Source organism: Triplophysa rosa, linkage group LG7 (assembly GCF_024868665.1).
Source record: "Triplophysa rosa linkage group LG7, Trosa_1v2, whole genome shotgun sequence".
NCBI classification, from domain to species: domain Eukaryota; kingdom Metazoa; phylum Chordata; class Actinopteri; order Cypriniformes; family Nemacheilidae; genus Triplophysa; species Triplophysa rosa.
The window spans coordinates 18,933,806-18,946,479 of NC_079896.1; the positions used below are offsets into that span (position 1 = coordinate 18,933,806).

General features: G+C 37.5%; 1 protein-coding gene across 2 annotated transcripts; it reads right to left on the minus strand.

The window, feature by feature from the left end:
* Positions 1 to 8,947: 8,947 nt before the first annotated feature.
* znf648 (zinc finger protein 648) lies at positions 8,948 to 12,135 on the minus strand. Of its 2 annotated transcripts, none has more exons than XM_057338542.1 (2): positions 12,022 to 12,135; positions 8,948 to 11,551 (listed from the first exon to the last, which is right to left on the minus strand). In XM_057338542.1, exon 2 carries the CDS (start codon positions 11,532 to 11,534, stop codon positions 10,065 to 10,067), a length of 1,470 nt encoding a protein of 489 aa, XP_057194525.1. In that variant the 5' UTR covers positions 11,535 to 11,551; positions 12,022 to 12,135; the 3' UTR covers positions 8,948 to 10,064. The 2 variants fall into 2 exon arrangements, with proteins under 2 accessions (XP_057194525.1, XP_057194527.1); XM_057338544.1 differs by lacking the exon at positions 12,022 to 12,135 and adding an exon at positions 11,860 to 11,961.
* Positions 12,136 to 12,674: the final 539 nt, after the last annotated feature.

The window sequence follows — 12,674 nt, forward strand, 5'->3', positions numbered from 1 at the left end:
CAGCAAATCCACTTTAATCTACTCTACCTAATGTCTTTGCAACGTGACATGTACAGTGTAGTCTACATAATGATATGTATCTATATCATGGTCATTTAATGCTGTATGGTACGTTTACATGTAAGGGTCAGACGAGCGGTATCTAAATTTTCAACTTAAATTTAAGAGAAAGGGAAAAAAAAGCCTCCACATTTAAACTAAGTCTGTTATGACTATTGATTTTAAACTGAAATGTGTGTGAAACGAACCAAAACATTTAAATCTGTTTACGTTGAATCAAAGATTTCTTTTAACATATTGTTTTTGCAGGATTTCCGTATTACAACCAATCACAGATGTGTCTGTGGGTGCATGATTGTGACAACCTATTAGAGGAGTTTGTATTTTAAATGAACATCAAAATCAATCCTCTGACTAACTAATTAACTCTAACTAATCAATTTCTTTCATTCTGTTTAACTAATGTATTAGCTTTGAATATCAATAATTTGAACAATCCATAATAAGTTATAATCCTTATCTAGTCAGTTTTAGTTCTTCATACATCATTTCACGCAAATAAAGGACTCTAATAACTTGTCTTTTTTTGATAGGACAAAAATGGTCTGGGACAGTGAGTCAGAATCGAGGGTTTATTTTACAGGTAGATTTTTTTCTGGTTCTCCTCAACATACACTGCCCATCCAAAAAAAACACCTGGATTTAACTAAGCAAATAGGTAAGAGCCTCCCATTGGATTGGAGGTCTAGGTTCAGCAATGTTATGTGCCCAAAGAATGGGGTCAGCTGACTGCCTGAATATACTGAATGACCAGGTTAATGGGTTCTTTCTTCCCTGATGGTACGGGCATATTCCAAGATGAAAATGCCAGGATTCATGAGGCTCAAATTGTGCAAGCGTGGTTCAGGGAGCATGAGACATCATTTTCACACATGGATTGGACACCACAGAGTCCAGACCTTAACCCCATCGAGAATCTTTGGGATGTGCTGGAGAAGACTTTGCGCAGATCTTGGCGAAAAATGTATTCAACTCTGAACGGGAAAAAGTGGACATTCTGGACATTGCAGAAGCATATCGAAACGATGCCACAGCGAATGCGTGCTGTAATCAAAGCTTAAGGCGGTCCAACAAAATATTAGAGTGCGTGACTTTTTTTGGACGGGCAGTGTATAAACATAACATATATAATGTATATACACATAAGGTAGGAGCTGTCCATAGTTAAGGTTTGCATTAGTAAATGTTTGGTAAATTTGGAGACTTTAGGATTTTCAGTCTAGTGTTCATGACTGAATCATATCATATTTGTTAATGGGACCCCTCAGGCCAAAGACACCATTGACATTTGTTTTGGCCTAGAGATTTCATATAACATGTGAAGTCCAAAAATACTCAGAGGACATGAGGTTCTTGAAATGATCCTTTAACGGTTTGGTGATCCTCTTCTTTGAATGAAGACATTGAACAGCTGAAGCACAGGTCCTGGAGCTGACTCTAAGGATTTCTTCCAAGGCCCTTGGGGTGGGGAAATGATGGGAATGGGTGATGGGCAAAGGTGCTGTGACTGACGGAAACATACGCTTAAAATGTTGCCACAGTTGGTAACGTCAGATTGTATTACTGTTTAACATGTACCCCCACACCCCCATGCCAGCAGTGACACTTGAAAAAGCAAAACAGTTTTAGCTGCAAGTTCTCAAACATGTGCAATACACTTTAATCAGTTCATAAGCCTACATAAAACTACATAAAACCATAGGAGAATGTCAATGCATCATTTTCCCAGAAATTCACTTTTGTTATTTAATCTCCGTCATTTATGCTGTAATGATAGAATAAGTACCCCATATGAAAAAAACAGGAGGCTATGTTTATGGGTATACAATTATTAGAAAAATATATGCAGTGTATGTTCTTGCTAAGTTGCTTCCAGTCGTAAGATTGTTGTCTAGCATCTTATCCTTTTATTCCCCAAACTTCTCTATAAGTACTGTAGACATACTTTATTGTTACAAAAAGCAACACTGTACATTTGGTATATTGTGGGCTATAATTTCAAGAGAGAACCACAACTTTTGACTTGTAAGGTTGTGTAGAAGATAAGAGATTATATTTATTTATTTACTTTTGATTGGGGTTGGTCTATATCTTGCAAATGCAACTTTAGTCATTGACTGCATGACAGTCAGAGGAAGCATGCTGAACTTCATCAATTTGGAGATATACAGTTGATTTTCAAATTAACTCAACTCAACTTTATTTATATAGCGCTTTTACAATTTTCATTGTTACAAAGCAGCTGCACATGAGACACATTGACTACAAGCAAAACAAAAAAAAATTAATATCCAAGTCAGTCATTCATGTTTGTTCTTTCATAATTCAGTGTTTTCCTTATAATGCTTGAAAACTTTGTCTTATAGAATCATGAGGATGGTTTTCTTAGATTCCTTGGGACATACCAAGTCGAATGTATGTGATGTGTCTTGGCTGCCCACTTTGTGTGTGACACCCCATCCTAACCAAACGTGTATGGGATCAGAATTGTTGCAATATTCTGAATAAATAAACTATGATCCGCAAATAAATATAGAGAGCTTCACAAACATTTTTTAAATCCACATATGCACAAAAAGCGAACCATAAATATATGTTAGACGTTCCACAAAAAGAAATGGAATTCACAAATAAATACAATGAGATTTGCAAATAAAAAATATTTGCAAATTTATTTCAATGGCATTTATTTCTAGATCACTTTCTGCACATTTGTGGATCGCTTTCTGTGCATTTGTGAATCGCTACACGCATTTGTGGATCAGTCCGCGCATTTGTGGATGGCTCTCTGTGCATTTGTTGATTTTGAAACATTTCTAACGTCAAAACGCGAGCACAATCCACAAATAGATGGACTCCGCCCACTATCTACGCAAGCCAATCGGGTAACTTCCGCTTTCGTTGTCCAATAGGGCACGTTCTAACTTCAGCCAATCACGTTTTGTTCTGCTATATTGTATGCATGTGCAGTTGTGGCCTAATGGTTAGAGAGTCGGACTCATGACCAGAAGGTTGCCGGTTCGATTCCAAGGGCCGGCGGGTAACAACTGAGGTGCCCTTGAGCAAGGCACCTTACCCCTACTTGCTCCCCGGGCGCTGTAGTGATAGCTGCCCACTGCTCCGGGGGTACGTGTGTTCACTACTCTCTGGATGGGTTAAATGCAGAGGTCACATTTCGTTGCCTTGTACTTGTACATGTGCAATGACAATAAATTGAATCTAAATCTAAAATCTAAAAATCTAAAATAATAAATAAATATGAGTATAAGTGAGTAGTTTAGTACTGGACATATTTATTGAACAGTGGGGAGTAGGGATGGGCGATATGGCCCTAAAACTTTATCACGATAATTCCTGGTATTTCTTGCGATAACGATAAAAATGACGATATATCCATAATGTCATCCACCGCTGTTTTTTGCGTCAAGTGATAGTAGCTGCATGTAGTCTAGACCCTCAGAAAAACAAATATTATCAAAAAGTAAAACTTACCCCAAATCAAACAGCTCCTAAAATATACCTACAGTGTTTTTGTAAATATAAAATGTAATAGTGAGATTCGACTTCAGAAGGTTGTAGTAAAGAAAAGTTAAATGAACTAAAGCTCAATAAACACATCATGTCATACCTAAAACTGTATATATTCTATTGTTGGGTGGAAACAATCGATCGCATCACGCTGTCAATCACTCTCTCTTGAACTGTGTGAACCTTCTCTTCTCACAGCAACATACACTGAATCTGTCTATGACTCGCGCTACAGAAAGAGAACAGAAAAATGCGGTTAAAAGAAATCTAATTAAATAATCCATGCTTTTATACGCTCATAAACGTATTTAAAATAACGTAATACAAACTCGCATGGTACCGTATGTAAACAGGCAGCAGTGCTGTGCGCGCTGTGTCGCTATGAAAGCACATGTGGGCGCGAGCTGCGCACGGGACGCTCCGTTCATCCTGTATATAACAGGCAAGAAATCATACTAAACTATTTGCGCACGCGCGCATAACATCTAACGAATGTTTAAATAAATACTTTTAGCCAAACTAAATGTTGTGGTGTAACGCATTATGACTATCAACGAATACTTAACAAACGAATTAAATAAAACGAAAGTGAAACTAAACATTAACTCGGACGCATCTACAGTGCCAACCTAAACGAGATTTAGAGCTTTAGTGCAAACTCTTTCTCAGCTTCACGTCCGCCCTCCGCTATACCCGTTTTCACTTCACATGTGAGCTGTGAATGGGTCTCACAAAGATATCTACAAAGAGAGGGGATGACGTCATCAACTAGAATTTATCGTTTATATCGCGGGAAGACTAATTCCTATCGTGTGGGGAATTTCTACCGGTATATCGCAAACGATATAATATCGCCCATCCCTAGTGGGGAGAACATTGTTCAACTGTTCATGGGGTAGATGGCCTGAGGGAAGAACTTTATTTGGCTGTTTAGCGCTCAGTGCTCTGTAGCGCCGACCAGACGGCAGCAGTTCAAAGAGAAAGTGTGCTGGGTGTGAGGGGTCCAGAGAGATTTTGCGAGCCCTTTTACTCGCTCACTCTGGATGAGTACAGTTCTTGCAGTGGGAAGGGTAGTACCAGTGATTCGCTCAACAGTCCGAAATATCCGCTGTAGTCTTCGGAGGTCTCGAGTGTTTGTATGTGTCCCGAGCATGTAAACTAAAATTGAGAGAGAATATGTCGCCTCTAAATAGGGCTGTGCAATTAATCGAAAATTAATTGTAATCGTCAATTTTGGCTTCAACAATTACAAAAACAAAATAATCGAGGTAAAACGATTATTGTGCCACATTCCATTTTGCAAGGATCCTCTCTTTTCTCGTGGTATAAATCCACAGCGCACCCCCTTCTTTTACAGTGGTTCAGCTGTGCTATTTCTTTACATTTATTTTTCAATTGAATTCACAGTTTAAAAGCAAAGTTATTTATTTGCTATGTTGTTTTAAAAGTTAATGAGTAATCGTGTTAAATAATCGGGATCTCAATATTGGCCAAAATATTCGTGATTATGTTTTTTGTCATAATCGAGCAGCCCTACCTCTAAATGCAGCAAGTTTTAAATGACTTCATCGATCAACACAAAGTTACAATGGTAGAGAACTTTAATAAACTTGATCGCTTAGCAACCTTCAAAACAAGTCTTGTATGTCTCTTGATGTACACGACGTGGAGGAGCGATTTTTTTATTAACAGACTGATTTGACCCTACCTGAGCATGCTTGTTTTTTCTAAACAAAAACATGTAAAACAAAATAATTGCCTTTTGTATTGCAGTTAAAGTAGCCTAGTAAAAACAGACTACTGACACATTTTTTATTAAAACTGCGCATCGTTCTGTTATCATTTTTATTGAGGTTCTGTAAATTTGCACCAACAAGCCCAAACAATTTGCTTTTGTTTTCATATGTTCATATTTTTCTTATATTTAACTTTAGCTGTTTGGGCTATACCTTGGTTCTTGCGTCTCATTCTTCAGTATTCTGCATTTACCAATAAATAGACTACATAAAAAGTACTTATTTTGTTTTAAATTTATATCTTTATCATTTAAAAACCAACAATGTATGCTAACCCCATTTAGGAGCTTTTTTAGGCCTATTTGGCACTAAATATAGAAAGAATGCGGTTATAATATAGCAAACCGCGCTATTGAACTATAAAAAAGCCTATATCACTGCAAGGAAAATTCCTTCACCGTGACAGCGCTACGTTCCCGACTACATTACACGTCACATGTCTTTAGGATGTGTGTGAACGCACGCACAGGTTCCAGAAAATCACTGGCAGTGTGAACCAAAATCAACCGATCCCGTCATCCCGGGACACATCTTCCGCATATTTTCCGGGATCTATGTATGAAAAGGGCTTTACTGAAATTCCATGTAATATGCAGTGCCTTTTGTGCATTTGGATGGAGAACCCATTAATTTGTACAATTAGCTTCAATTCATTTTTATTTGGCAATTTCATATTTTGCTTCATGCTTTTTTCATCGAAGAGAAAAGTTGTTTTGCCTCCCTTGCGTCTTATTGCCCCCGTTGTTGTTTTTTTGCCAATAAATAAATGAAATAAACAGTATTTTAAAGCGGTCCTATGTGTCATTTAAAAGGCAGCAATATATACATAATTATAACCCAACAACCCAGCACCAGGAAAAATGGAGACGTATATCATATAACACGCTATAAGAGCACTGCCACAACCCTTTTTATTAACTACAGTAAATTGATTATCTGCAGTTGTATACCAATATTTACTATCATAAGGTTCGAAAACACAAATTTTACTAGGCCTACATCGTTTACTTTTGGGGTTGCTGTGTGAATTTGAGAATATATTGTGTGCACAAGATCATAGTCAAAGGATCGACATCCTTTGTTGTGGCAAGAGTTAAGACAGTATACAGAACAGTTAAACCACAGCAGAGATCATTCAGGAATGGGATAAACAGAGATGACTGATTAAATTACATTTTATTTTGAATTATGAATGACGTAGAAATTCACAGTTCTGATGATTTCCCCCACGTTAATTCTGCCATCGTTATACTGGTAGTAGCCTACACCGACAGCTGCAGTGCGCATTGCAATGCAAACGCTGTGCACCTCGAAACTCCACGCCACGCTGAGTGTGCGGCGTGAACTAGCTGCTTACCCATGCAGTATCGGGGAAACAGATTATATTTTATCGAATGCCAAAATCGGAATTTATCACTTTGGTACATAAAGACAATAAAACGGCTGGCTTGCAGCAGACCAAATCAGTACCCAGTCACCGGGATTGTCCACCCCAGTCCGTGCACGCTGTTATCAAGTCATAAACATTTCAGTCGTTTGTTACTAACATACGGACAATGCATATAAACACAAACAATCATTACTGAATAGTATAAAGAAGAGGCCATTCACATTTCTTAGTATATCACGCATTTTAGACCGCCACTAGCCGCCATGTTAGCTCCCTGAATCTTAGTGCAGAACAAAACGTGATTGGCTGAAGTTAGAACGTGCCCTATTGGACAACGAAAGCGGAAGTTACCCGATTGGCTTGCGTAGATAGTGGGCGGAGTCCATCTATTTGTGGATTGTGCTCGCGTTTTGACGTTAGAAATGTTTCAAAATCAACAAATGCACAGAGAGCCATCCACAAATGCGTGCACTGACCCACAAATGCGTGCAGCGATTCACAAATGCACAGAAAGCGATCCACAAATGTGCAGAAAGTGATCTACAAATAAATGCCATTGAAATAAATTAGTAAATATTTTTTATTTGCAAATCTCATTGTATTTATTTGTGAATTCCATTTCTTTTTGTGGAACGTCTAACATATATTTATGGTTCGCCTTTTGTGCATATGTGGATTTAAAAAATGTTTGTGAAACTCTCTATATTTATTTGCGGATCATAGTTTATTTATTCAGAATATTGCAACAATTCTGATCCCATAAACGTGACGCGATAAGATTCCAGCGATAAGCAATTTGTCTGTCCACACTGAACATGAAAAAGGAGTGTGACGTGACAATCACTCATAAAGCACAGCCAATAACAACAGTTTTTCTCTGTTTGTACACCCCCTCGTACTGCAGCTGAAGAGTGTGCACATAAAGGGATGCATGTGATTGGTAAGGACATGGTATGATTTGGCAAAACGTTACAAATAAAAAACTGCACTGTAATTCTAACAAATTATATTAGCTCCAACAATACTAACAATTTAATTTTAATAACAGATATTTAGTTTCAATAACTATCACAAGCATTTTTTTTAAAGTTTTTTAATGGTTAATATGATTATGTAAATGTGTTTGATTTGTAAAACAAATACAAATAAAGCCAATTTACTTGACAAGGAATTTGACAAGATCTCTTTACATTCTGGGAATGTAGGTCAATGAGGAGAGGGACAAATATTATCAGCAGTGTGGCAGACATACAGAGGAAGCAACCAGTGTTTATTACTGTTCTAAAACCCCCACATGTGTGCAACATAATTTTAAATGAAGATGAAAGGCATGGGTTGGTATTAAACAACAGGATCTAATCAAAATACGTATTTTGTATTTTGTTTAAAATTACTAAACACAAAAGAGTTCTGAGTATTTCTACCTCGAACTGCCATGGCAGTCAAATTGACCGTATGCATTACAGACATTGTATAATTTCAGCGCCATTGAAGATTTGCGCCACTGTTGCCTAGCAATTTATTATCTGGTGGTTTTTTGTTATTGCTAAGCTACACTGCAAAAAATGACTTTTGTCTTGTTTTCCAGTACAAATGTCAAAAAATTCTTGAATCAAGATGCATCTTTTTGATGAGCAAAATGACCCAAGAAAATAAGTCTTGTTTTTAGACAAAAAATATGAAATTTCAGTGAATCTGTGCTTAAAACAAGCAAAAAAATCTGCCAATGGGGTAAGAAAAATAATCTTGAATTTAGTGACTAAGAAAAATGTAAACCTTAATTCAAGATTATGTTTCTTGCACAAAAACAAGATTTATTTTCTAGGTGATTTTGCTCATCAAGAAAATGCATCTTGATTCAAGAATTTTTAGACATTTGTATTGGAAGACAAGACAAAAATACTAACTAAGAAAATCATTTTTTGCAGTGTAAAACATAGTTTACCCTCAAAATGTCAGCAAAAATGAAATACAGCTTTCTAAATCAGTTCGTTTTCCCACAGATTAGCGAATACTCTTTATAACTATTTTGATCTTGCTAATTTTGCCATATGTCCATACATGTCTACCATACATGTGCAATGAATTGCATATTGTAATATTTTATTACTTATTATATTCAAAAAATTGTTTTTATTTTACATCATTTTATCTACTTCGAATATCTGTAATTAGCAGGCTACCCAATAAGTACTGTGGTTGACGATGAAATAATAAATATTTACGTAAGAATTTCCATTTCGTGTCCTTATGTTTATTATTACCTATCCTAACAAAACACATCAATTTATTCATACATTTTGATTTCAGTGGTGGGTGCGATTCGTGTGATACAAATGTAGAGAAAAAAGGTTAGATATTATAATTTCTAAAATTCACAACATGTTTTTATCTAACAAAATATTCTGCATCAATCCATATTTGTTGCCGTTTAGCCTTTCAAAAACAACATTTTCACTGCGCTGAAAAACTTGCCGGTTTCCTAAAACAGAACACCAGACACAAAGCGAGACACACACCTCCGGGTGCAGTCTCTTAGCTTTGGCAAAATTATGTACAAAAATTAAACATCAATTATTCATTTTATTTTAAACAATCGTATTATGTATGCCCGTCTGAGTTCGCTTGGCACTTGGGGATGTGGTTGAGGATTTTGACAATTTTTAGTGTGATAACATTATAATATATGACAACAGACATTCAAAGCTTCATTCTATAATCTCAATAGAAGCTTTGAATGTAAATATTGCATGGCAAAAATGAAATTCAGTACAGTCTAATATGAGTGGTCAAAATGACCATATTCTCGTAGTGATAGATTTCCGGGAGTTCTCGTGTTAAACAATAAACAAAACATTTCATTTTAGAAAAGAACAAACCGTAAACACATCTTCCTTTTGCTTGGAAAATCTTTAACAAAGTGAAATAGCACTGTACCTGTATTTTGACAGCACATTCAGCATTTACACTATTGCGCTTCATGTTTTCTGGTTCTCTCCCACACATACACACAGAATCTGCTTTATAGGCAAGAGGCTATCATGTGCCATGAACATATTGTAAATGTGTAACTTGTGTGTTTCCATGTTAGCAATATACACAGCGATGTACTTGAAATCAAAATCGTTTGGTCCGTGCATTTTCCTGTCATTTGTCAGATTAAGACCAGTTAAAATGGGTATGCGGAGCTTATTGATGTTTTTTTCTTGAACAATTCATTGTCAGGTTATGTATTGTTGTTAAGGCTATAAAATTGTAGTATGCTGTGTTGCTTTACAGTTCACTTCGGGCTACTTCAGAGATAAAAGGGCATTGCAGGTTTCAGTGTCTGTATGGCTCTGCATGTGTTCTTTGAGCAAAGCATCCTTGGGGAAGGACTTAGAGCACTGCCCACAAACAAAGATCATGCTCTCAGTATGCTGCTCCTGATGCGTCTCCAGTGCCACTAGGTGGCTAAATGACACATTACAACCTTGGCATTGATTAGGCTGCATGGTTGCATGGATACGCTGGTGGCGCATCAGCCGGGATGCCATGGCAAATGCCACGCCACACTCGGAGCATTTGTGAGGCCGTACTCCAGTATGAACTGTAAGATGTTCTGTAAGGTTGGAGGACTTGGTGAATGCTTTGGAGCAAACTTGGCAGGTATAGGGGCGCACGCCACTATGGATCTTCCTGTGCTCTGTCATGCGGCTGGCTAGAGCGAATGACTTCCCACACTCTGGGCATATGAAGGGCCTCTCACCCAAATGCGTGCGCTCGTGACGGAGAAGAGACAGTGGCTTGTTGAAGGTTTTGCCACACTGCTTGCAGAGAAAGGGCTTGTTGTTGGTGTGCATGTTCCGCTCGTGTTTCCGCAGGTCGGAGGAGCGCACAAAGTCTTTGCCACATTCCTCGCAGATGTAGGGCTTCTCCCCTGTGTGTGTTCGAATATGTTTGCGGAAGTCTGAGGACCAGATGTAGGTTTTTTTGCAGAAAGGACATTGGTACGGTCTTTCACCAGTGTGTAGCCGTTTGTGTTGCTGAAGAGTACCCTGGTGTGAGTAGGCCTTCCCACACATGTCACAAACATGCGGTCTCAGGCCACGGTGAGTTTTAATATGGCTCAACAGGTTGCTGGACTTTTTAAAAGCCCAGTTACAGTAAGGGCACTTGTACGGACGGTTTTCTGTGTCTCCCTCCATTCCTCGCTTTTTCATAGTAGCAAACAAAAACTGACTTTTCAAAACCTGCTTTTGTGGAGCTGTTGGTCTCTCCATCTCTTCTTCCTCTACCTCATATTTGTCTAGCACATCACTCTTCTGCTCACTTGGAAACTCTCCCTGTGAGCATGGCTTAGTGATGTCCACCTCTTGTTTCACATTCACTCTGGGAAAACTGGCCTCCTGCCATCTTTCATGAGTCAAGATTTGGGATTTAGGTTCAGATCCAGGTGCCGTTTCCATATCAGCCTCATCAACTCTTCCACCCTTCAGAGAAGATTGTTCAGATCTTTCAGTGAATGAGCATGTAGCTTGAGTTGTTGGATTTAAGTAAATCATCTCTTGAACACTTGGTTCCTTGGTTTCTCTTTTTTCACATGTTGTCTCCTCACCACTAGATTGATAAAAATTCTCTGTCTTGGTTTCATGGACAGTAATGTTATTCTCTGCCCGTACATAATGCCTCTTGCTGATGAGAATCTTTCTAATGCTTCTTTTTGATATGTAGACATTGTCTGTAAATGCTGAATTCCACTGGTCATTCATTTCAGCCATTGTAGATGATCCCTTTACTATAAAAAAGTTTAATTTAAAATTTTAGTTAGATAAACAGCTAAAACAACAATTTAATAGAAAAAAACGGATGAAAATATGACCAGAAAAGTGAAACTCACAGACTTGAGCTTAACATGTAGATGACATCAAATTTTAGAAATCATCAAATTCTGCTACACTCATTTGAACTTTAGATAAACATCCAAATTATTAATGAGTGAATATTACAAGCTAAAATTCAAAATAATGTTAGTAATCATCCTGGTATTTTTAAAGATTTTTTAGCGAGTAGTGACACCATAAGCTATTAAGGTATACAGCATACATTATACCAACTGGGAGTCCATCCAGAAGATCTCCATGGAACAGTTGCAAACTCTTGAGCCAGCAAACTACAAGTTTTCATTCTCAACTGCCACATGAGCCAATACTTATCTGCACTCTCAAGAAACATTCAACTATCCCACACATGCAAACAGTTTCTTACTTTGGCACTGCCAGTCCACCAATGCTGATTTCACAGAGAGCAAATAAATCCTCTTTCTCTTCGTAGATTTAGACAGATATTTAAAATACTATAGGAGGAGTCAGAGCAAAGTGTAGCTCTTACTTCACATGGGGGAGTGCAACATCATTCTGGCAATGATCAGCACTTTAGCAAAACCATTTGCTGTCATGACCATTTACCCAGTTCAGCCCTGCCAGGCATAAGGTCTTTGAGAGATTTTCAGAGATACAAACACTTTAACATTATAGTTTTGAACCTGGATCATGTCATCAGTCAATGTAAAGGTGTATAGCTATTTTTCTTTAGTAGGCTAATTCAGATGTAGGAATTCAGTAGGAATTCTGCATATTGATGATGAAAGCTGGTTAAATAAACTAACTGCTCATATTACAAACATTTTGTCCTAGGTTTACGGTTGTCACATTTTCTTTTCTGTATGACTGTATGGCTTTTTGATTCATGAGAGATGTCAGTGTTCTACATTCTGTAGTTAATTACATTAGCATCTAAATATTTATCCTTATTTACTTTTCTGAGTAAGGGAATTAGGAACAGGAATAACCTGCTGATGCCACACATAACTAACAACGTGATACCCCTTCAGCTGTCCTACTAATAGAACTAGAAAATAA

What these genes read in the sequence shown, in the direction of transcription:
- znf648 (XM_057338542.1), bottom strand. Translation starts at nt 11,534, where the DNA reads ATGGCTGAAATGAATGACCAGTGGAATTCAGCATTTACAGACAATGTC.